The 21,379-nt window shown below is 48.4% G+C and overlaps 1 protein-coding gene across 1 annotated transcript in view; it reads left to right on the top strand.

The window, feature by feature from the left end:
• Positions 1 to 21,379, top strand: part of AGRN (agrin) — a 235,017-nt gene that overhangs the window by 82,705 nt on the left and 130,933 nt on the right. Inside the window, exon 3 of the mRNA XM_035118024.2 lies at positions 17,126 to 17,173. Within this exon, the coding sequence (XP_034973915.2) occupies positions 17,126 to 17,173 (48 nt within the window). The remainder of the gene's footprint in view (positions 1 to 17,125; positions 17,174 to 21,379) is intronic.

Below are 21,379 nucleotides of genomic sequence, written 5' to 3'. Positions count from 1 at the left end.
TAAAATGAGGTATATTCCATTGAAATATTTAAAAAGGTTACGCACAAACCGCTTAAAAATTTTTTGTATGCCGTTTCACCATTTCATAAAATTGTATTAACAATTCTATATATATTTCGTATCAAATTTGGACACAAGACCACATTCCACAATGGGGAGTGTTCTTAGCAAGATAGGGTATACAAATGTCACACCTGCGCAAGGTAAAAGCCCCCTTTTTGGGACCTCAAAACTCAGCCAGCAGACCCTGCCGGACATGCTGGGGAAAGAACCTACAGGAGAGGTAGCAAAACATCGTCCTCTAGCGGTGCCTATACTGTTACTGCAGCTAAAAAAAAGCTTCCTTGTGTGTTTGATGACCCTATATAATGTTGTATATATGTGACTCTAAAGCTTGGGTTAAAATTTATATCTGCTTAGAGTGACTTCAAAAATGGTCAAAAAACTGATAAATAAAAATTTTAAAATCATTTTGTGCGTGAGGTTTTTTTAATCAAATCTCTTTGAAAGTAAGATTTTATCTAATCTTTAATGAAAGCTCATCAAATTATGATACAGGGAAATGAGATTGTAAAAAAGTCATCACCCTAGTGCTCACGCCATGAACATCAGAAATAGAAAGGGAGGATAAATAACAGTTGGCATTCTAGCCAGGGGAGAAGGACCATAGCCCAGTGGCAGTGCAGCTGCTTGGCATGCAGAAGGCCCCAAGTTCGATCCCCAATGGCACCTCCAATGAGAGTCTCCCACCAGAAACCCTGGAGAGCCACTGCCAGTCAGCGTAGGCAGCACTGAGGAAGATGGACTTAACGTATCTGACTCAGCCTCAGCTTTCTATGCTCATATGGCTTTCTGATTCCTTTTTCAGACTCTAGGTCTGCTATATTACCCTGTCTCTTGAGGGTCCTGATATACGGCAATTGTTCACCCTGCTGTTCCCTGCTTAAACACCCTCCCCGCCGCCAGCCCATCGTGGTAAGGCTGTTGTTAATTCTGAGCACCCCCAAGGGAGCAATCCCTCCTCTGTGGCTTGTTTCTCTTTTATGCTGAGCTGTTAACAAGAAGCCTCTAAAATCCTCCAGCCAGGAAGGAGGTCTGCGTGCTCTAAATGGAAAGTGTCTGGTTTGGTTTGGCCACCATCCTGGCCTCTGCGGTCAAGGAGGGGGGCTGTGAGAAACCTTAACTCACATGTTGGCTGCCCTGAGCTGCAGGATTGGTGGATGAGGTGGGGGGCAGGACTCATGTCCCAAAATTTATTGGCTTGAAAATAATTGGCTGATCTGTTTTCCGAAGTTGGATCCAGGTGCGTCTTATCTCTGACAGGCCAGTAGGTGGCAGTGTTACTCTGCCAGAAGAGAAGGAAGAGCTTACAAGACTGACTTTTATCTGCCTGCTATGGTACTTTAGCCAATATTGTGCTCTCCAGATGTTGCAGACTACAGTTCCCATCATTCCTGACGACCGACCATGCTAGCTACTGGGGATTAGGGGAGTTGTAGTCCACAGATTCCCCAGCCCTGCTAGATTTCATTTGGTTTTTGGTGGTGGGGAACGGGCTGTTTAATTGAGGGAGTCTACAATTTTATCATCATCATCATCATTGTCACTGTTAACAATAACAATTTATCATCATCAACTGCTCTTCTCCAGAAAGTCCCAGGGCAAGTCACAGCACAGTGCCAAATACAACATTAAAAACAGTTTGAACCAAATGACAATCACAAATAGGTTGGGTCCTAATATATCTATACTTACAATATATTGTTATGAGTTTGTGGGTGCCAGGCTCCCCTACATTCCTGGGTTAGAATTTAACCAAGGCTGGGAGACCTGGATGGCAGACTCCTAAATCCCTGGACCCAGCTTCCCATGTTCAGGAAATCGCCTGGGTTGAGCTCCTGGAACCGCTGGAATCTTGCACCACTTGGAGATTGGGGTGGCATGCACCTCTGTGGAGAGGGAATTCAGCTTCTTAGGGGCTTCCAGAGAGAATGCACAAAAACAAATGCCAACAGAGAAGCCCCCCCCCCCCGAATTTAGACTCAACCTGTGCTATTCTTTCTCCTTCCTTCTGTGTCTTTCTGTCCCTTCCTGATTCCCTCCCCCCAATGCCCCCTTTTTCTGCTGCCACAGTATTAAATGACATCATTAAAATCCCTGCAGGCTAAAAGGGGGCAGGAACGGACTCTTTCCCCCACCCTCACCTCCTTTTGGTTGTTTTTCTCATTAATGCTGCTAATTAGCTTGTAAAAGCAAAGGAAGAGTGTGCAGTGTGTCTGTGTCTGTATCTGTATTAACCCATTAGCACTTCAGACAGGGCTCCTTGAGGGAGGGAGGGAGATTGGATAGAGGGGGCACCATAAAACCTGTTTATGCTGCCCGCCTGGGCTGCCGGGATAAATACCAATTAGCTCTCTAGCCAAACTGGATTTTAAAAGACCCCAGTGCACAGCTGGAAAGGGATCAGGGATATTACTGCCATTCTCTCAGGTCCGCTAGTCTGCCGTTGGAGAGCGTGGCTGCTGAATTGGATTTCCTAAGCACATATACTAATAACGAAACTCATTTTCTGAGTGCGGGTGCTTCTGCAGCCAAGTTGGTAGTGTCTGTGTGCAGGAAGGGGTGGTCAGCAGATCCCTGGGAACCTCAAACGTTTGCAGAAATCTCACACTGGGAAGTTCTCTTAATGAGAGTGAAGGGGCTTTGTTGAGGCAGCAGGAGACCAGCAGAGGGGGTTCTACGAGCTAAAAGGCAGGATTTTTGGTGGTGGTGATTTATTATTTTTAATAGATTTTATTAAAGTTTGAAAAAGAATAACAAAGCTCAGCACCAAATATCTTTTTTATCAGATATTTAAAAAAACCCTAAACAGGTTGTTTTTTAAAGGTAAGGGGGGGAGCTTTCAACAAGGACTTCATTTATTCTGTAATATTTATATGCTGCTTGCGTGTAAAAAACAAAACAACCCAAACAAAACACCTTTAAATCATGGGTAGGCAAATTAAGGCCCGGGGGCCGGATCCGGCCCAATCGCCTTCTAAATCTGGCCCGTGGATGGTCCAGGAATCAGTGTGTTTTTACATGAATAGAATGCATGCTTTTATTTAAAATTGCATCTCTGGGTTATTTGTGGGGCCTGCCTGGTGTTTTTACATGAGCAGAATGTGTGCTTTTCTTTAAAATGTATCTCTGAGTTATTTGTGGGGCATAGGAATTCGTTCATTTTTTATCTTTCAAAATATAGTCCGTCCCCCCATAAGGTCTGAGGGACAGTGGACCGGCCCCCTGCTGAAAAAGTTTGCTGACCCCTGGTCTAAGTGATTAATGAGGATTGAGCAGTAGTGTGAACTGGTCATTGGGACTGGTAGGGCAGAAAGCAGGGAGCTTAACAGTAGGTGGCGCCAGAGCAGAGTTCGCGTTAATGGCAGTCAGAGTTCTTCCAGTGAGCAATATTGAGACTGAGGAGGAGGAAGCTGACAGCCCCTGCAGGTTGCAATGAAGAAGGCAAGTCTGGTGGGAGATTCCAGAGGTTGGTGGGGCAGCGCCCTCATTTGCCCCAAATGGACCAGCATCCAGTGGGACTGAGCAAGGCAGCATTGACTGAGTGGTGGCGGAACGGAATGGAGTCTACCGGGTGAGGGCCTCCAGCACCCCTTCCTTAAAAACCTGAACATGGAAGACCCTATACCACCACATTTAGCTGCAGATCCTACCTTTTCAATGGCTTCTTAATGGGTGGACATGGGTCGTACCCAACGCTGGCCCTGCTCAGAACAGCCCCATTGACGTCAACAGGCGCAGCGTACTTTGCTTCATTGGGTCTACTCGTGAGTTAGAAGTTGTGAAACCACACCCTTGGCTGCCAGGCTGACAGATAAAAGGGAGGAAGAGTGAAAAGGGGGAGAAAAAGAAGCAGCAGCCCTAATCCTTCAGAGTCAGATTTTTCTGCTCCTCTGTCTCTGGGTTGGGGCTCCTGTTTAGACAAAAGCCAGCCCAGAGCAACCAGCCTCTCTCTACTTTCTCCGCACTGCACAGAGCTTTACAAAGCTGCCACCAGTCACCGGTTTAATGGCAGAGGCTAGTTAATGTTGCTGAGGTGAGGTGAGAGGCCAAAGATGGTTAAGAGCACAGGTGGGTGGGGACCAACATTCCGCGACCTCCTTCCCCATCCTGGTTCTCTCCTGTCCCTCGCCCCACCCACCCCATACATCCTTTGGGCTGTCTCTGCTGGTGGATAGGCAGCTGTGGTCTCGCCATTTTCCTAACAAACCCATTAGCAACCCCCTGGGGCTGCTTGACCACACAGTGGCTTTAATGCATTTAGATGCTCTGGTTCAGAAAGCTGTGGGGGGATGTGTGAAGTTAGGGCAGGCGGGGGGGGGGGGGGAGAGAGATGGTGAGGGTGGGGGGGGCAGCAGCAGAGATTTGCCCCAAGTCTTTCCCCTTTAAATAACATAGTGGTGACTTCCCTGCTCATTCCCCTCTCCTCCTCCTCCTCCTCCTCCTCCTCTTCTGGAGAAGAAGAGAGGAGATGTATTGACAGAACTTTTAAGTTTTTAATTTTAATTTTAAGTACACATAGGTCCTGCTTACTGGAACACAAGGAGCTAGAATGTCTGTCTATCTGTCTGTGTTTCTCTCTCTCTCTGCCTGCCAACCAGCAAAAGACAAACAGGTACCGTACTTTAAAAATGCACTCTGGTTGGATATCTGAATCTGCAGGGCGTATAGCAAGGTTTAGTGAGTGTTCTTAAAGTGGGGCCTGGGTGTGCTGCCTCCCTGTATTGGTGATAATGACAGCCATTTTACCTATCCCTGCCCTCCTCTCATATCTATTTGCATGCTTAGCAACCAACGCTGGCTCAACAAGCAGAAAGCTCAATAAGGACTGTGGGCACATTAATGGGTGGGTAATCATGCTAGATCTCTACAGTGTAAATTCCCAGCTGGTGGTTCATCTCGATTGCTGAATATTTCATTTTCAATTCACTTATTGCTTATATTTTGCTTTCCCCCTACTTCCCAGGGGAAGCTCAGAACAGCGAACAGCAAGCAGTAATGGTAAAGGTAAAGGTACCCCTGACTGTTATGTTGCGCACTCATCTCGCTCTATAGGCCAAGGGAGCCGGCGTTTGTCCGCAGACAGCTTCCGGGTCATGTGGCCAGCATGACTAAGCCGCTTCTGGCGAACCAGAGCAGCACACGGAAATGCCATTTACCTTCCCGCCGGAGCGGTACCTATTTATCTACTTGCACTTTGAGGTGCTTTCGAACTGCTAGGTGGGAAGGAGCTGGGACCAAGCAACGGGAGCTCACCCCGTTGCGGGGATTCGAACCGCCGACCTTCTGATCAGCAAGCCCTAGGCTCAGTGGCTTAGACCACAGTGCCACCAGCTCAATTAACACAAGGTATCAAAATAACTAATACATAACAAACAAAATATAACAAAACATAGCATGTGTCAAAATATAAAGCAAGTTTATGTCTAAACAGTAATATCCATCTGTTAAACCCCTGAGAATTAATTCAATAACAAGGATGTCCTTCTGGCTTTGATTACCCCCCCCAAAAAAAATACACAGCTTCATTTATAGGGGAAGGGCCATAGCTCAGTGTCAGAGCATCTGCTTTGCATGCGGAAGGTCCCAGGTTCAATCCCTAGTGTCTCCAGGTAGCTTCAGGAAAGACTCCCTGCCTGAAACCTTGGAGAGCCTCTGCCAGTCAGTGCAGACAATGCCAGTTCCCTGGCTCAGGGTTTGCAAAAAAAAAATTCTGGCCCTTGGACACAGTTAGATTTTTGAGTGAGTGTCATTATCCGGTCATATCTCTCCTCCAGATCAGCCATGCCACTCCCACAAAAGAGATGAACTGTGAACCAAGGGATCATGGTAAAAAAGACCAGTAGAGTCACTCGTGAGCCCTGGAACAGCACATAGATCTCAAGTGGGATTGCAGGGGGTTGGACTAGATGACCCTTGGGGATCCCTTCCAAATCTACAATTCTATGATTGTATGAAAATGACCTCATGCTTCTGAGAGGTAGGCAGGAATGCAGTGGGCGGATTGCGCAGTTTGCAGTGGTGGACAGCAGAGGGCGCCTAGGAGACGGATCTTTTGCACTGAAGAATCACAAGTTTCTAGGAGAGAATTTCTCCGTCTGTGTTGGCAATTGTCTTGGACTACACAGCTCTGTTGGAATTAGGTGGCTGCTTGCTGATGAGCAAACAGAGACAGGAGATTCACCCCCCAACTCCCCTCATCCCTGACCATTGACCATGATGAAAATTCGGAGCAGAGTTCTTCGCACAGCACATAGTTAAACTGGATGGCTTTAAAAGTGGATTGGACAAATTCATGAAGGGTCGGGATATCATGGCTACTAGCCATAGTGGCTAAGCTGTGCCATCACAGTTGGAGGAAGTTTGCTTCTGAATGTCAGATGCTGGAAGCTGCAGGAACAGAGAGTGCTTTTGTGCTCAGGTCTTGCTTGAGGGTTTCCTCAGAGGCATCTGCTTGGCCACTGTGAAAACAGGATGCTCAACTAGATGAGCCACTGGCCTGATCCAGAAGGGCTCATCTTGTGTTCTGCTTGGGAAGATGTAAATAGGTGTGTTTATGTTATTTGCTAAAAGGAATAATAATAATAATAATACAGTAATAGTAATATGTGGAAAGCCATTGCTAGTGTGCCTTTTTGACCACACAGATTTGTGACTCCTCCTGTCTTATATTTTCAGTGGTATGATTTGCAGGGTTTGGGGGGTGCTGCAGCTCAGTGGTCAGAGCACTTAGAGAGGTTTATCAATTCCTCTTCACAGGGAACTCTGGGAATTGCAGCTCTCTGAAGGGATTTGGGGTCTCCTAACGTCTCCTAACAAGTCACAGGACCCTTTAGAAGGCAGGCACACTTTCCAGGAGTCTTTGGGGCGGGGGGAGCCATGACTGGATTATTTCCCTGATTGTGCAAGTTTGGGGTGAGACAGAATCACCTCTGAGCATGCACAGAGGGTTCCTTCCCAGGCCATAGGAGCCACCACAAGCATGAGCCCTGATGCACCTGTATATGAGGTTTTGCAGTTAAATTGCACCGAGTGCCTCTCTTTAACAGAGACCCAGCTTTCTTCCTTTTGGCTGATCTCTTATCCGTTCTTTTCAGCATGCTTCCACTCCTCAGATCTGCCCTTTTTATGTCTTGGTTTCTATCGAGGTGGTTAACCACAATCAAGGCTAATGCCATTTCATTTGGAGTTGAGAGGGATGTAGCTCAGTGGTAGAGCACGAGCTTTGAGTGCAGAACGACCGGAATGTCTAGGCAGGGCTGGGAAAGACACTTGCCTAAAACTCTGCAAGGCTGCTGCCAGTCAGTGCTGACAATACTGAGTTAGATGGACCAGTGGCCTGACTGTGTTCCTGTATTGCAGGAGGGAGATGTTCAAATGCTCCTTCAGACGTACACCAATCAATCCCTAAAGAGACAGACAGGCAGACAGAGATCTAGCATGTCAGGGGGAGACTTTATCCTTGAGACTCTTTATTTCTGTGTGTAGGGATTGATTGATTGATTGATTGTACGAAGGAATGTTCCATCTTTTGTGCCCTCCCCCCTGCAGTCTGATTTGGTCAGACCAGAAACAGATAGATCATCACAGTTTGGGTCTCTGTTAAAAGTCTGTCTGGACAAGGTTCACTTCTGTCAGTGAATTGCACCCTTTCCCCTCTCCTTCTCTTTTTCGAGACCATTGTCTGTGCAGGGGAAGGGGGCTCACATTCTGCTGCCAAGGAGCGTGGAAAGGGACAGCCTTCTTCACACCCTGCCTGCACATATTTGGCAGGGGGCCGCCTCAAAGGGGCACATTCCTGCCATCCTCATGAGATTTGCTAGGCTCGCTTTGCATATGGAAACATGCAAATGGAGGCATGCAAATTAATTGTTTGCCCCTCCCCCGTGTTTCTTCCAGGGGTGAGGAAGAGGGTTGGGGGGATTTAAAGCTTTTGGATTAGGTCCAACTGTTTCCAAGAGAGTGTGGCTTTGAAATCCAAGGCATTCTTGGCTAAGGCATGGAGACGGTCCCACAGGCTGATTAGGGTGCGCTCTTCTGTGTGTTTAACTTGTGCCTCATTGGTACAAGATCTTGTTTCACTTTTAGGACACAGAAAGCACTGTGGGGTGGAAATGCTGCTCAGCCCCCTTTGTTGAATCACACCTCCAGGTCCTCTGCAGTGATTCCTGGAGGTTCTGCCGCCAGAAGCAAAATTTATAAGCAACAGGGCCAGTTCTAGTTTTGAGAGGGCCTTTGGCACAGTGGGGTCCCTCCGCCATTGTTTATTTCCCAGAATGCTCCAGAGAAATGCTGTGCCTGAAGCATTGTGGGAAATTGAAATGGTCACATACCACCACCACCCGGCTCCCTTCTGTAGGAGGCTGGATGCTCTCAATAATGAGTTTGGGTGGTATGCAATGTACTTGACTATTTATCATTGTTCATCACATTGAGCTTTATGGCTGAGTGGGGATTTGAACCCAGGTCTCCCAGGTCGTAGTCTGGCACATCACACTAGCACTAAGAAGCGCTCTGTGCACACAGAACAACTCACACGTTCTTCATGGGACAATGCACCCCTCTCTTTCCGTAACACATTCCTTCCTAAATCTGCTCTAGGGCGGGCATCCCCAAACTGCGGCCCTCCAGATGTTTTGGCTTACAACTCCCATGATCCCTAGCTAACAGGACCAGTGGTCAGGGAAGATGGGGATTGTAGTCCAAAACATCTGGAGGGCCAAAGTTTGGGGATGACTGCTCTAGGGCTTCCACACACCCTTCAGAGCAGATCTGGTGACTGCTGGGGTGCTCATGGGCAAAAGAGGAGGGCAAAATTCCATTGCATTGGCAGGAACTTTTGGACTAGCTCCCACTAGTGCAGCAGTTAATTGAAACATGCTCATTATTACTATTATTTATTAGAATTTGTATTGCAGCAGCAGCTCCCATAGTGCATTAGAGCAGCCGTTACCAGCCTGGTGCATTCCAGATGTTTTGACCTGCAGCCGCTGTGCTGTGCTGGCAGGGGCTGATGGGAGTTGTAGTCTCCAAACACCTGGAGGGCACCAGGTTAGTGAAGGCTTTCACAGTGTGTAAGATGGCAGTTTTAAGAACCTAAGACAAACCTTGCTGGGCCAAACCAAAGGTCCACCTAGTCCACCATCCTGCTTCCTACAGTACCAGCTAGGTACATAGGAAACTGCCTTATAGTGAGTCAGACCATTGGTCCATTTAGCTCAGTATTGTCAACCCTGACTGGCAGCAGCTCTCTGAGCCCTACCTGGAGATGCTGGGGGCTGAACCTGGGACCTTCTGCATGTAAAGCTCCCTCTACTTTTGTCTGCCCTAGAATCCCATTTTGAAGGTCACACCACACTCTGTTCTTGTTATCAGTGCACATGTGCGGGCTGTCGTAGCACATGTGCACTAAGGCAGAAAATTTTGAGAATTCTGAAAGTGGGAAGACAGTGTTTCTGGGAAACTCACAAGCAGATGTGTGGTGGCAAATGCTTTCTCATCAGACTTTATCCACTAGCAACCTGTATTCAGAGATATACTGCTTTGGAGCCTGGAAGCTTCATTTAGCTGGGGGAGAGGGGATAAACTATTGATAGTCGTCTCCTCTGAATATTTTTGTCAGTCTTTTTTTTTTTAAAGCCACCCCAGGCTTTGTCCCAGCTGAGAAGCAGCAGCTGAGAGAAAGAATGTCACTTGCAATGCGAAAATTTCTATCTCCTTTTATGAGACTTGGAGGAGGGTGTTTTTAATTCCCTCCCTGCTTTCACATCCACCCGGCTCACAACTCTGGGATGATTCCTCCTGCTTTTCTAGAGTGGGAATTCCCTTCCTTCAAAAAGTAGCGATCTCCTGTTCTGTCTTCCCATCCTTTCTCTCTGCCCCCCGCCGGCACACCCTGCCCCGTGTACTCCATTACAGCTTGTAACGCGATCCATATCGCTGTCCTCCCATCCTCCCCCCTTTTGACACTCCACCCTGCCAGGATCTTCCCTGGCATTTCCACTCACTCAAAAATACCAAAATAAAAAAATCAGCTGTTGTGGCGACCCAGCCTGTATGTGCCTGCATGCTGACAGTGTGTGTGTGTGTGTGTGTGTGTGTGTGTGTGTGTGCGCAGAGAGGCGAGAAGCTCAGAGTGGCTGAGAAAGAGACACATAATGAGTTTTGACACTGCCTTCTCCGCCCCTTTCAACATCTTGAGTTCACAAATGAGACGCGGGGCTTGTCGAGGGGGGCGGGGGGGTTGGATGGTTGGAGAGAGCGGAGGGAGGGGAGATAATTTCCCTTTCGCTCTCTTCCAGGGAGGCAGGGAGAGCTGAGCGGAGCCTTCCTTCCCCACCCCTCCCTCCCATCTCCCTGGAAATGCTGACAGGTGTCCGTAGCTCCAGAGGTATCTTTCGAAAAGCAGTGGGGGTGGTGCCCGAGGGGTCCTGCCTCCTATTTGCATGAGAGCAGCTCCCTCCGGAGAAAGAAGAACACACCGCCACCCTCTCCCCGCAATCTTCTCTCCTTTGTTTTTAACCGCTTCTCCACCTCTTGAGCCGCGGAGGAGAGCCTCCAGCACCCCTCCTTGCCACAGCCGAACTCTTGCATTGTTGGTTTTGTTTTGAGGGAGACCCGGGTCAGGGAAGGATGGAACCGCTACCTGACGTCCGGAGATGGACAGCTCACGCCGGGTGAGAACAGCAAAGCTGCAGCGGTGCCCAGGGGACAGCAGCGGACAGTCGTCTCGTTTCCTCGCTTGGCTTTCTCGCCACCCTGAGTCGTTGGCCGGGGGAGGGGGCGGCGGCTTGAGAAACTTGGGCGTGCGTTGTACGCCTGGCGGCTTCAGATCCCGAGCCTCGCTGCAAGCGGCACCCTGTGTTGCAAGAACTCTTGAATCGGGGCTCTGTGCCCTTTTGCAAACCTGCGTTTCACGTTTTCATTTCCCCCCTTCTTCTTCTTCTTACTCTTGGGATGATTTTATTCATTTCTGACCGGCAGCTCTGCAGCGAGGGCTGGCATGCTGGCTCTGTGCAGGGAGAGAAGGTGGCGGTGTGTTTAGCTCATCTCAGCAGCTCGGGATCCGTCTCTCGCCAGCCAAAGAGCCCCGCCGCCAGCTGCTGTCGAGGAAACCGCAGCTGAGCCCTCGGTGGACTTTGGAATCCCTTTGAAAGAGGAAGCAGAGAAAAGGGGTTTCTGGCCCCGTCTCCTGGCTCCGAGGCGATAAAAGAATTTCATCAGCTCCCTCACTGGATTAAGTTTCGGGGTGTGTGTGTCACATGCAGGGGTCTGTTTTCATTCTCACTTCTTCTGTGTTTCTCTTCAACATGCGTTTCTCTGACAACACACGTTGTCGGAGGTGCGCATGGGCTGGAGGAACTCGCTCCAGCCCCGAGGACCACCCAACAACCAGGTCGACGGTTTAATAGTGAGCTACGCCTTGTGAGGACCCCCCCCCAAAGACTCAACTAATGTTCACGGTTCTTGGAAGATCTATCCCCCCCCCCTGCTCGCCCTCTATTTTTTCTCCACAATAGCATACACCTCCTTGTCTGAGGGTTTGACAAGTCTTGAAAACCAGGATTATAACCCCTTTTATTTCCGCGAAACCTGTCTGCTGAAGGAGTTACTGTTGGATGGAGTTATCCTGCATTGTTTCCACAGCTGGCCTCTCTCCTAATCGGATGGTAGATTTGGGGAGCGTTCCAGAGCCTCCATCACAGTTTTTGCTCTGGCAGGTATTGCTTGTTGAGGATGGAACCCCAGCGCTCATGACTGGTTCTGAGGGGGATGACTTCGAATCCCTCAGAGGGGAAGCCGTCTGACGGGACACCGGTTCCTTTGGCTTAAGTTTCCCTTCACCTAGATTTGGATTACAACCTCAAGATGGCCCGCGCGATGTTTGGTTCTTCCTCCTGAACTCTGAACCCCTCATGCCGGCCGGCCAGCCTGAGGATGTCGGTTCCTGAGAACACTTAGAACACAGCCAATATTTTGGAAGCGGGCAAGCGAGGGGCGAAAGCTTCCTTGTGCCCAGAGCAACCGCGATCCTGGATCTTCCTGTAGGGGCCTGGGCCCCAGTGAGCGGCATGACCGCTTGCCAGTACCCCATGGGGCCTGGCTCCTTGGAGAGGGACCGGATGTACCAGCACAAAGTCTCCCTAGTGGTTCGATATTTCATGATCCCCTGCAACATCTGCCTGATCCTCTTGGCCACCTCCACACTAGGATTCGCCGTCCTGCTTTTCCTCAACAACTGTAGGTGTCTCCCTCGGCACGTGGTGGCAGTGGCGGGGAAAAACAAGGGGGAGGAGCTTAAAGGCAACATGGGTGTGGCTCAGAGGGAGTGGTTCTCTTAATTTGCTTGCTTAGTAAACCTGTAGTGCATTGCTGAGGCTTAAATACAAAGACTTCAAAGATGAAGTCTGTCATCTTCAATAACCTGCTCTGAGTAGGACTGACATGGGATGCAACCCTTTGTGCCTCTTTGATTTCCTCATGTCGATAAAAACTGCTTTGCGCACAACAGCTGCGTTCTTCATTCTGAGCTGTGTCTCTGAACTAATTCCCATTCCATGGGAGCAAGGGGGGGATATGCCTGGCGATGACGCCCCACCTGAAATGGGCAGGGGGGGGGGATCAGGCTGCTGCTACGGTAGCTATTGGCTGCCGTATCTAAGCAGACTCTCCATGTGCAGAGGCGGTTATTCAGAGGAGGGACCTTGTAGCTCAGCAGCAGAGCAGCTGCCTTCCATGCAGAAGGTCCCAGGTTCAGTTCCCGGCCTTTCTAGTTGGGGCTGTGAATGCTGCTGGAGTCTTAAACACCAGGGAGGTGCTCTGCCAGTCAATGCAGGACATTATCAAGCTAGGTGGACTTCTTCGTCCAATTGCTGTGTTCACAATATGGGAAGAGCTGCAGCTCGGTGTGTGGATGGGTGTAGAGCATCTGTGATGCATGCAGAAGGCTCCGGGTTCAATTTCCAGGTAGAACTGGGGGAGACTCTCTGCTGAAACCCAGGGAAGCAAATGTTTATCCTAACTCAGTAGAAGACAGCTTCTTGTGTTGTTTCCTACAAGACCTGTAGCTCAGTGGCAGAGCACCCTCTTTGTATGCAGAGGTAGTCCCAAGTTAGGGTTAAAAGGATCAGGTACAGGTGATGGGTAAGACCCTTCTCTACCAAAGCCCCCCAAGAGCTGCTGCCAGACAGGGTAGACAGTACTGGGCTACAGGGACAATCACTTGGGGTACCGAGGCAGCCCCTTGCGTTTCTCAGTGCATCTTTGAATATCAAATGCGGGGGGGAGCAGAAGGATAAACGGGGCTGCCTTCGTGCGCTGCTTGCGAGCTTTCCAGAAGCATCTGACTTGGCAGTGTTGGATACAGGGCGACGGACCTTTTGGTCTCATCTGGCATGGCATTCATCTTGCTTTCCTATCCCCAGATAAGTGGAATCGCTGCTCAAACACTTCCTTGGAGGAGTCTACATTTACAGCCCCTAGAGCCTGAATGTGCTTATATTTAGTTGTGTGTTTGTGTTTAAGTGAAAGCTGATGTTCTCTGGGTACTGAATCTCTCGTCCCAATGCATGCTGCTTTCAGTGCTGAGGGTGCATTGTGCGTAGCTCACAGCCCTGGTTAGGGAGGGGCAGTTACTAGTCATGATGGCCAGATGGAACCTCCATGCCCAGGTGCAGTATACTTCTGAATTGCCAGATGCTCAGGAGCAAAACAAAGCAAAGCAAACAGATGCTTGGTGGGCCTTTGGATCTTCTTGCAAGCCAAGGTGAGGGAGGGCTCTTGCCATTTGTGCCCTGCCGCCGAGCATCCCTGAGCCATCTGACTGGCCTCTGTAAGAACATGAAACAGGACTAGATGGGTCTCCCTTCTTACGTTTTTAATATTGTATTGCGTTTCAAAGCACTCCTGGAAATCATAGCGCTCGCTATCAACATAAAGTTCTGCCCAGTGATGCTCAAAAGACAGCCCGCTCTTCCCGACAACCTAAATTTTACCCGGTATGAAACCTCATTTTCCACTGCTTCATTTTCTCGTACAATTTTGACAGACACGTCCTGCATTGGCCCCTTCTCCCTTCATACATTTAAAGCACTATTTTACAACTTCCAGCAGCCACGGCTTCCCCCAAATGACCCTGGAAAGTCCTGAGATTTGTCAGGAGACCCCTCTGCCCCTCTCAAAGCTACAGTTCCCAGAGTTTCCTGGGAAGAGGGATCAGTTGTTAAACCACTCTTGAGAATTGTGTCTCTGTGAGGTGAGTCAGGGTCTTCTAACAACTCTCAGCACCCTTAAATGCAGCTCCCAGGGCTCTTTGGGGGAAGCTGTGGTTGTTTAAAGTGGCATGATAGAGGTATAGCCCAGATCATGGGTGTAGCCAAGGGGGCAGGGAAGGGCATTTGAAACCGAATCTCTGTGGGTGACAGAAGTGGGGATTTGGAGCTAGGAGGCTTTGGGTGGCAAAATCTCCTCCCCATCACGTCCTTTTTCAGTTGTCCTCTCCTAATGTTGCTTACCGTCAACAAGCACCCCTCTGGTATTTTTGTTTGTAAAGCTGGGATGGGAAACCTCAGGCCAGGGGGCCACATGTGACCCTCCATGCCTCTCTAATTGGCCCCTGAAACTCTCTTCAGGCCACACACCCCTCACTGGCCCTGCTTCAAACCCTCCTTGAGTGAGTGTGGAAACTAGCCTATTATACAAAGGTGAAATTTGCAATCCCTGCCCCGCCCACTTTAGCCTCTGGCTCCACCTACCACTTGCAAACCCTTGGGAGGTTGCCTAGGAGAGAATGCCGCCCTCGGACTGAAGAAGGGTCCGCATGCCGAGTTTAACCTGTAGTTAACAGCCCCCTCCCAAAATGTCTAGTGTTATCTGCAGGCTACCTAGGAGTAGTTCCTAATGACATCTTTTGACAAGAGTTTGCACCTTTTGTCCTGGAAATCCCTAATCATTTTTGGGTGGCAGCTCCCATCTTCCAGGCTTGGCTGGAAGGGATGGATGTTTTGAGTCCAACGATTCCTTAGAGGGCACCCTGTTGACTACCCTTGCTCCAACGCAACATACATAAGGAAAGGAACAACGCTCTGCACAAGCTCCGGGGCACCTTTGTCCTTCATTCCGACTTCACATGCCACAGGGCTGAGATCCTACCAAAGAAAATTGGGTCCCTTGGCTTGGATTTTCAAGGCTCGCCTCTGTTTTCTGAGAATCCCTAAAGTGTTTCTTGTGCTGGATATAGAAGCAGACTGGGGTGTGGCAGTTAAGTGTGTGGGTGGCATTTCAATCGAGACACAGCTATTTTATACCCAGCGTTGTACAAAATGCTTGTGTGTGTGCGTGTGCGCACGCAAGTGTGTGTGCTCTGAGAGGAGATACAGACATACAGAAGCAGATGTGCAAATTTGACAGCTGTGGTTGGATTGTGACAACGGGTGTTAGCAGAGGACAAACATACACACCCTGGGAAAAGATGTACTCATTTTACATTTCTGGAGAGCAATCTCTTTTTATAGGATTACTCTGTACAGGCATGGTGGGGCATTCTCTGTCATGATGATTTAAATGCAGCCCCCCCCTCCAACCACTGGAAATAGTTATTACTGCTGGGCACACACAGCCTAGGTGACTAGAGCCTTGATTTCTTACCAAACCCTGAAAAACAGGGTCCAAGCCTTGCAGTGGTAGACATGGGATATGTTAGCTTTTTTGTTTTTCTAGCAAACTAGTATGCTGTTCTTTCCAGATGTTGCCTAGTTGTATTTTTGACTCGGGGTTTCTCCTTGACATGGTAGCTTTCTACACACAGGGTGGGACATATTTGGGCGTGCATCTTTCCACTTTTTAATTGGCCCGCGCTTGCTGCCTGAAGAGGGTCTTTACTCCTTGATTCTGCAGAACGAATAAAAGAGGTTCTTTTGGTCAGGGTTGTGGCGGTGGTAGTTTTAGTGCTGCTTATGCCTCTCCTGTCTTTTATGACACCCCGGCCTCCCCCAACCTAACTGGATAACAAGCGGCAGCTTTGCAAACACAGGTCACCAATCAACTCAAATGGCTTTGATGGATCAGTGTCTTGGGAGACCCTTGCACGATAGGTAATAAATAGTTTGATTTGCATCGCAGCTGGGGTCAGGAGGGGCCTTGACGGATTGACTCGCCCAAGGCAGCTGTTGTCATATCCCTTACCTCCCCCAGTGCTAGAAGAGAACTATATTTACTACGTATTGGGTTTTCATGTGTGCTTTTGTATGTGGAACCAAACAGTGTCCCCTTAAGCATCAGTGTGCGTTTTAAAAGTTCTGAATTAGCATCGGAGACGGGCATGGCTCCAAAAGAAGTTTACTTTTGGAACCTTGTTGACCTGCTCTCAAGGGAGCCTGCCCCTCTGACTCTGCATGAGTGTCCGTCCTTGGTAGGCTTCCTCATTGGAAGGAATCACGCCCAGAATGGGGCATCTTTCAGAGGCATGACAGATTTGCCTCTGTTTGAAGGCAAATCATATTTTGCCACATTGCTATACATCAGGGGGTCGCCTCCAGACTACAACTTCCAACATCTGTGACCATTGACCATGCTGGCTAGGCTTCTGATGTTGAGAGGCGTGGTCCCACGGCAGCTGCCCCCCCCCCCCAGGGTGGCTAACCCTGCTCTGCATGATAATTGAATCCATCTATTACATCTGCTGTAAAGACATGGCTGATTGGCAGGAAACAGGTCCAGAACAGGTAGTCACTCAGGGAGGCAGCCAGCACCCTCATTTGTAGATTGGTGTTTAGGGCATACGGTTTGATAGTATGGAAGGATCCAGCTTCGGAGAAACCATTCCAGCTGCAGTCACAGCATGCTCACCTGGAAGTAAGTCCCTTTGCAGTCACTGGGACTTACTTCTGAGTTGATCTGCAGATCATTGAGAGGGATTTGGAGTTCACCTTGATGTTTCTGAATACTGTACTGGTTTGTTACAGTGCCATGTGCAAGTCAGGAATAATAGCCAACAGCTCTGTGTCTCAAAGTGTTTTCTTGAATCTCTCAACTAATGCCACCCCCCCCCCAATCTTTTGTTTTGCAGACAAACCAGGGTACTATTTTCCACAGCCGCTGCCGACGCCACAGGATGGTGAGTAGTGGGACAAAAGCAAATTCCAGATCTTATCCCTAACCTTTGGTTTTCGGTACTTGAAAGCTGATCTGGTGAGGTTGATACCTCCTGCAAGGAACACTCCTTTGACCCAGTGATCTATTTCCCTGCCTCATTTGTTCATGACTCCTCCCCCTTCCTCCCCACATGGAGCGAGCGCATCACGCACCAATGTTCCGCCTGATACTGCTTTTGCCACTTGGAAGGGGGAGGGGAGAGAAAAGACATTTCCCAGTAGTGGTAATCTAGGTAAAACACCTATATTTGTTGCATTTTGTGTGTGTTATCGTTAACGTTGATGATTATACAATGGCGTGCTGATGTCAACAAGGTGCTGGGCTAGGGGCCTGGGTTCAAATCTCTGTTCACTGGGTGATTCTGGGGACCTCATTCTCTCCTGCCCTGGCATACTTCGCAGGGTTGTTGTGAGGATTTAAAAAGGGGCAGGGGAAAGACTCCTGTTCAACCCTCCGCCAACCGCTTGAATGACAGAACAGCTTTAAAACAAATGTAAAAATCAAATGATTTATTTAAATTTTATGTACCAGAGCCTCAGGCTTTGCTTAAGGTTCTCCCTGTTTTAAAAAAAAACACCACACCCCATATTTTAAAATACCTGCCTTTCAAATTCTTCATTGCTGCTGCTGCTACTCTTGGTGATAGCAATGATTAGTATCATGATACACTGTTTAAACCTGTCTTGGCGAAGCTGCTGCCCTGCAGATGTTTTGCACCACCAGCTCACATCAGCCCCAGCCAACAGAGCTGTGAGATGCCAGTGCTGTTGGGAGCTGCCACTCAAAACTTCCAGAGGGCGCCAGGTTGGAAAAGGCTGCCTTAACCAACTAAAAGTCCCACAGATCCCAGCCCTTTTGAAAAAAAAGAAAGAAAGAAAAGAAAATACTATTTTTGCTTCATGCTTTGAGAGTCCCACTTTTCTGTCTTTCTCTCTCTGCAAGGCCAAACATCCTGTTCTCTGCCTTTCTGGAACACTTTTCAGTGAAATTCCAATTTCATAAGCAACCCTATGAGGATAGAGATGAGGGCCCTTCACACATTTACAGATGATGACTTTCCCCCCGCCGTCTCAATTGGTGAAGCTGCACACATCCTCTCGGGGTGATTCCCCCGGTACATGGATGTGAGTTTGATGCAGATGCCTACTTCAGACATGATAGTGTGCAACCCTGTGTGGCTGCTGTATAAACACAGAGACTCTGCTGTGCGTGAATGCGATGCTGTCGCTTCCCAAGGGCTGAAGAGGGCATTTGGACCTGCCACCCCAATCTTGCCAGCGGAAACCAACTCTCTAGCTATTGCGTCACTTTTTCAACTGATGTTTAGGGATTGTCGGCAGTTTATCCACAAACCAGAACAGTGAACAATCCATTTGCAACAGCAGCAAGAAGACATGTGTTTGGGGGACGGAGGGCCCCCCTAGTAATTTAAGGGCACATTGTCTACAACTGTAATCTCTATCCCTCTCCAAGTTTTCTCCCCTTCCCATTGTCTAGGATGCCACCCTTCTCTCTCCATTCGTTATACACTGTTGCTCATTGCACCTTCCTGTGACTAAACTGTGTCTGCAGATTCCATGTACTGAGCGTACATTTCCTCCATGGACTGCAGTGGGAAAGCAGCTATGGAAAGTGGGGAAACATAGGCTGGAATGAAATCTTGATGAGAGTGTGGGCGGAGCCAACATGGAGCTTTTGTGGGAGCATGGGCAAAGTCAGAATGGAATATTGGCAGGGGCATGGGCGGAGTCACAATGGAATCTTGGTGGGGGCATGGACGGAGTCAGAATAGAATCTTGGCGGGAGCATGGGCGGAGTCAGAATGGAATCTTTGTTGGGACATTGACGGGGTCAGAATGGAAACTAGGTGGGGGCATGGGTGGAGACGGAATAGAATCTTGGCGGGGCATGGGCGGAGTCAGAATAGAATCTTGGTGAGAGCATGGGCGGAGTCAGAATGGAATCTTGGCAGGAGCATGTGCTGAGTCAGAATGGAATCTAGGCAGGGGTATGGGCGGAGTCGGAATGGAATCTTGGCGGGGGCATGGGCGGAGTCAGAATGGAATCTTGGCAGGAGCATGTGCGGAATCAGAACGGAATCTAGGCGGGGGTATGGGCGGAGTCGGAATGGAATCTTGGCGGGGGCATGGGCGGAGTCAGAATGGAATCTTGGCAGGAGCATGGGCGGAGTCGGAATGGAACCTTGGTGGTGGTGTTTGCCGAATTTTCTGGCTTTTCTATCTTCCTTGTAAAGCCATGCAGCCCAGTAAGAGGAAGTTGTATGTGGTAAATGAGGAATCTTGACTGTGTTCTGCACTTAGCTTTTCTGCTAGCCCCTGTATATATACATGTATGTTAAATATACCGGTAAATGTCATTTAAATTCACTGCTACTTCCAAAGCATACCTTCCTTGTGCACAGATAATGCACCAGGCAGGCCCCTAGCAGGCTGTGGTTTGCATTCATACAGCTTTTCCCTAATATCAGGATACATATATGCGGCCTAAGCAAATTGCATCCACATGCCCACTGAACTGGCAAGAGATTGTTAATGGGTTTCTTGTATTCCCCTTGAAGAAGAAGAGAGCACTTTTGGAGTTTTGTGAGCCCTTGTCAAAATTATATGTTGTCTTTGAGTTTTGAAACCAAGAAGCATAGAGAAGACTTGTCATAATTGACAAAGGGGGAGAAACAATGGTGATGGGTTTGAAACTGCAAAGTATTTCCGCCCACCCCCACCCCCAAGGTGAATTTAAATGATGGTGCAGAAGAACACTAGTGTGCTGCAGACTTTGAAACTGTCACACTTTCAGCTGCTGGAGTTCTTGTCCCTGCCAACTTGGAGAATCTTTTAAATATTGAGTGGTACATCTGCAAAGTCTGCTTTGCAAGACCTCAGAGCTGAGCTATCAAGCAGTTCAGTTTTAGCAGAATATACCTTTATCAGTTGGAACAATTTAGATGAGGATTTGTTAAAAATCAACCTCCACTGTCATCTGGCAGTAGAGGACCTTCATCACTTAGCAAGGTTTGAGAAACACTCTGCAGGTGCCTTCCAGAGAAACTGAACTGCCCTGCAAAGTGCAGATCAGTTTGCAGATGGGGCAGATTTTTGTAGCAAAGTGTTTTGCTTTGTTCCCGCCAGTCATTTGTTGGGAAGCTTAAACTGTCCATGAGTAATGGTGATTAAATCGAAACTGATGAGGGTAAAGGTCAATTGAGGAGACAGGATTTCAAAATGGGGGGGAGGGGTTATTGGGGTATCACTGCAGTGGGTGAGTGAGAAAAAGTGTTCCCTCCCGAATATTTATGACAGGAAGAGAAGCCTGGAACCAGAATGGAACATGGCAGGTTTTGGGCGGAGCCCAAATGGAACCTGGTGGGTTATAGGTAGAATCACAGGAAATACCAATTTTGCTTAATTGTTATACTCCGTTAATGATTTTACTTGAGAACACAGTTTTTCAGATAGGTAAAATAAATGCTCGTTTGTAACTTTACATGCATTGGTCCCCTTACCCCCAATTCAAAACATACTGGTGTTCAAACCAATTTAAAAAGCAGCAATCAACTAATGGTTTATTAATTCCTCTCTTTATCTTTTGTCAGAATGGGAAAGCGACGGATGCCATGATAAACAAAATGTGATTAATCTATAATTGGACCCAGGGTGTCTTGTTTAAAAATAAAAACGAACGTAGGTGTAGCTTGCATCTCGACGCTGTGAAATATTAATAAACCAAGCCCATCCAGATGACATGTTGCATTTTTTAAAAAAACAACAACAAAACATCTTGCCCTAATGTACTAGGCACAATCTCTTTCTGAGGAGGAGTCTGTAGCATATTGTGCCTCACATCTCTTGGCTTGCTGTGGAGCTGCTTTGCTTCTTGAAGAAAAACAACAGTATTGCCCTTTCTTTCCCCTTTTAAATTTAGGACAATGTTCCTGTTAATTTGCTGGGTGATCTTATCTTATGTGGAAATGCTACAAGGCTGGGCTGTGTGTACAGATGACTGGCATGTATTTGAGGCCCTGATGTGGTGTAGGCAAGGGGACAAGAGGACTTGAAATGGAGACATTGCAGGCACTGCCCAGTATGCGCTTGCTCTCCCCCCACACACTAAGCTTTGCTTCAGCAGGTGCAGCATTCTTCCCCAAGCAGCA

This window comes from Zootoca vivipara, chromosome 6 (genome assembly GCF_963506605.1).
Source record: "Zootoca vivipara chromosome 6, rZooViv1.1, whole genome shotgun sequence".
Lineage (NCBI taxonomy): Eukaryota > Metazoa > Chordata > Lepidosauria > Squamata > Lacertidae > Zootoca > Zootoca vivipara.
This window is presented reverse-complemented; position numbering and strand designations above follow the sequence as displayed.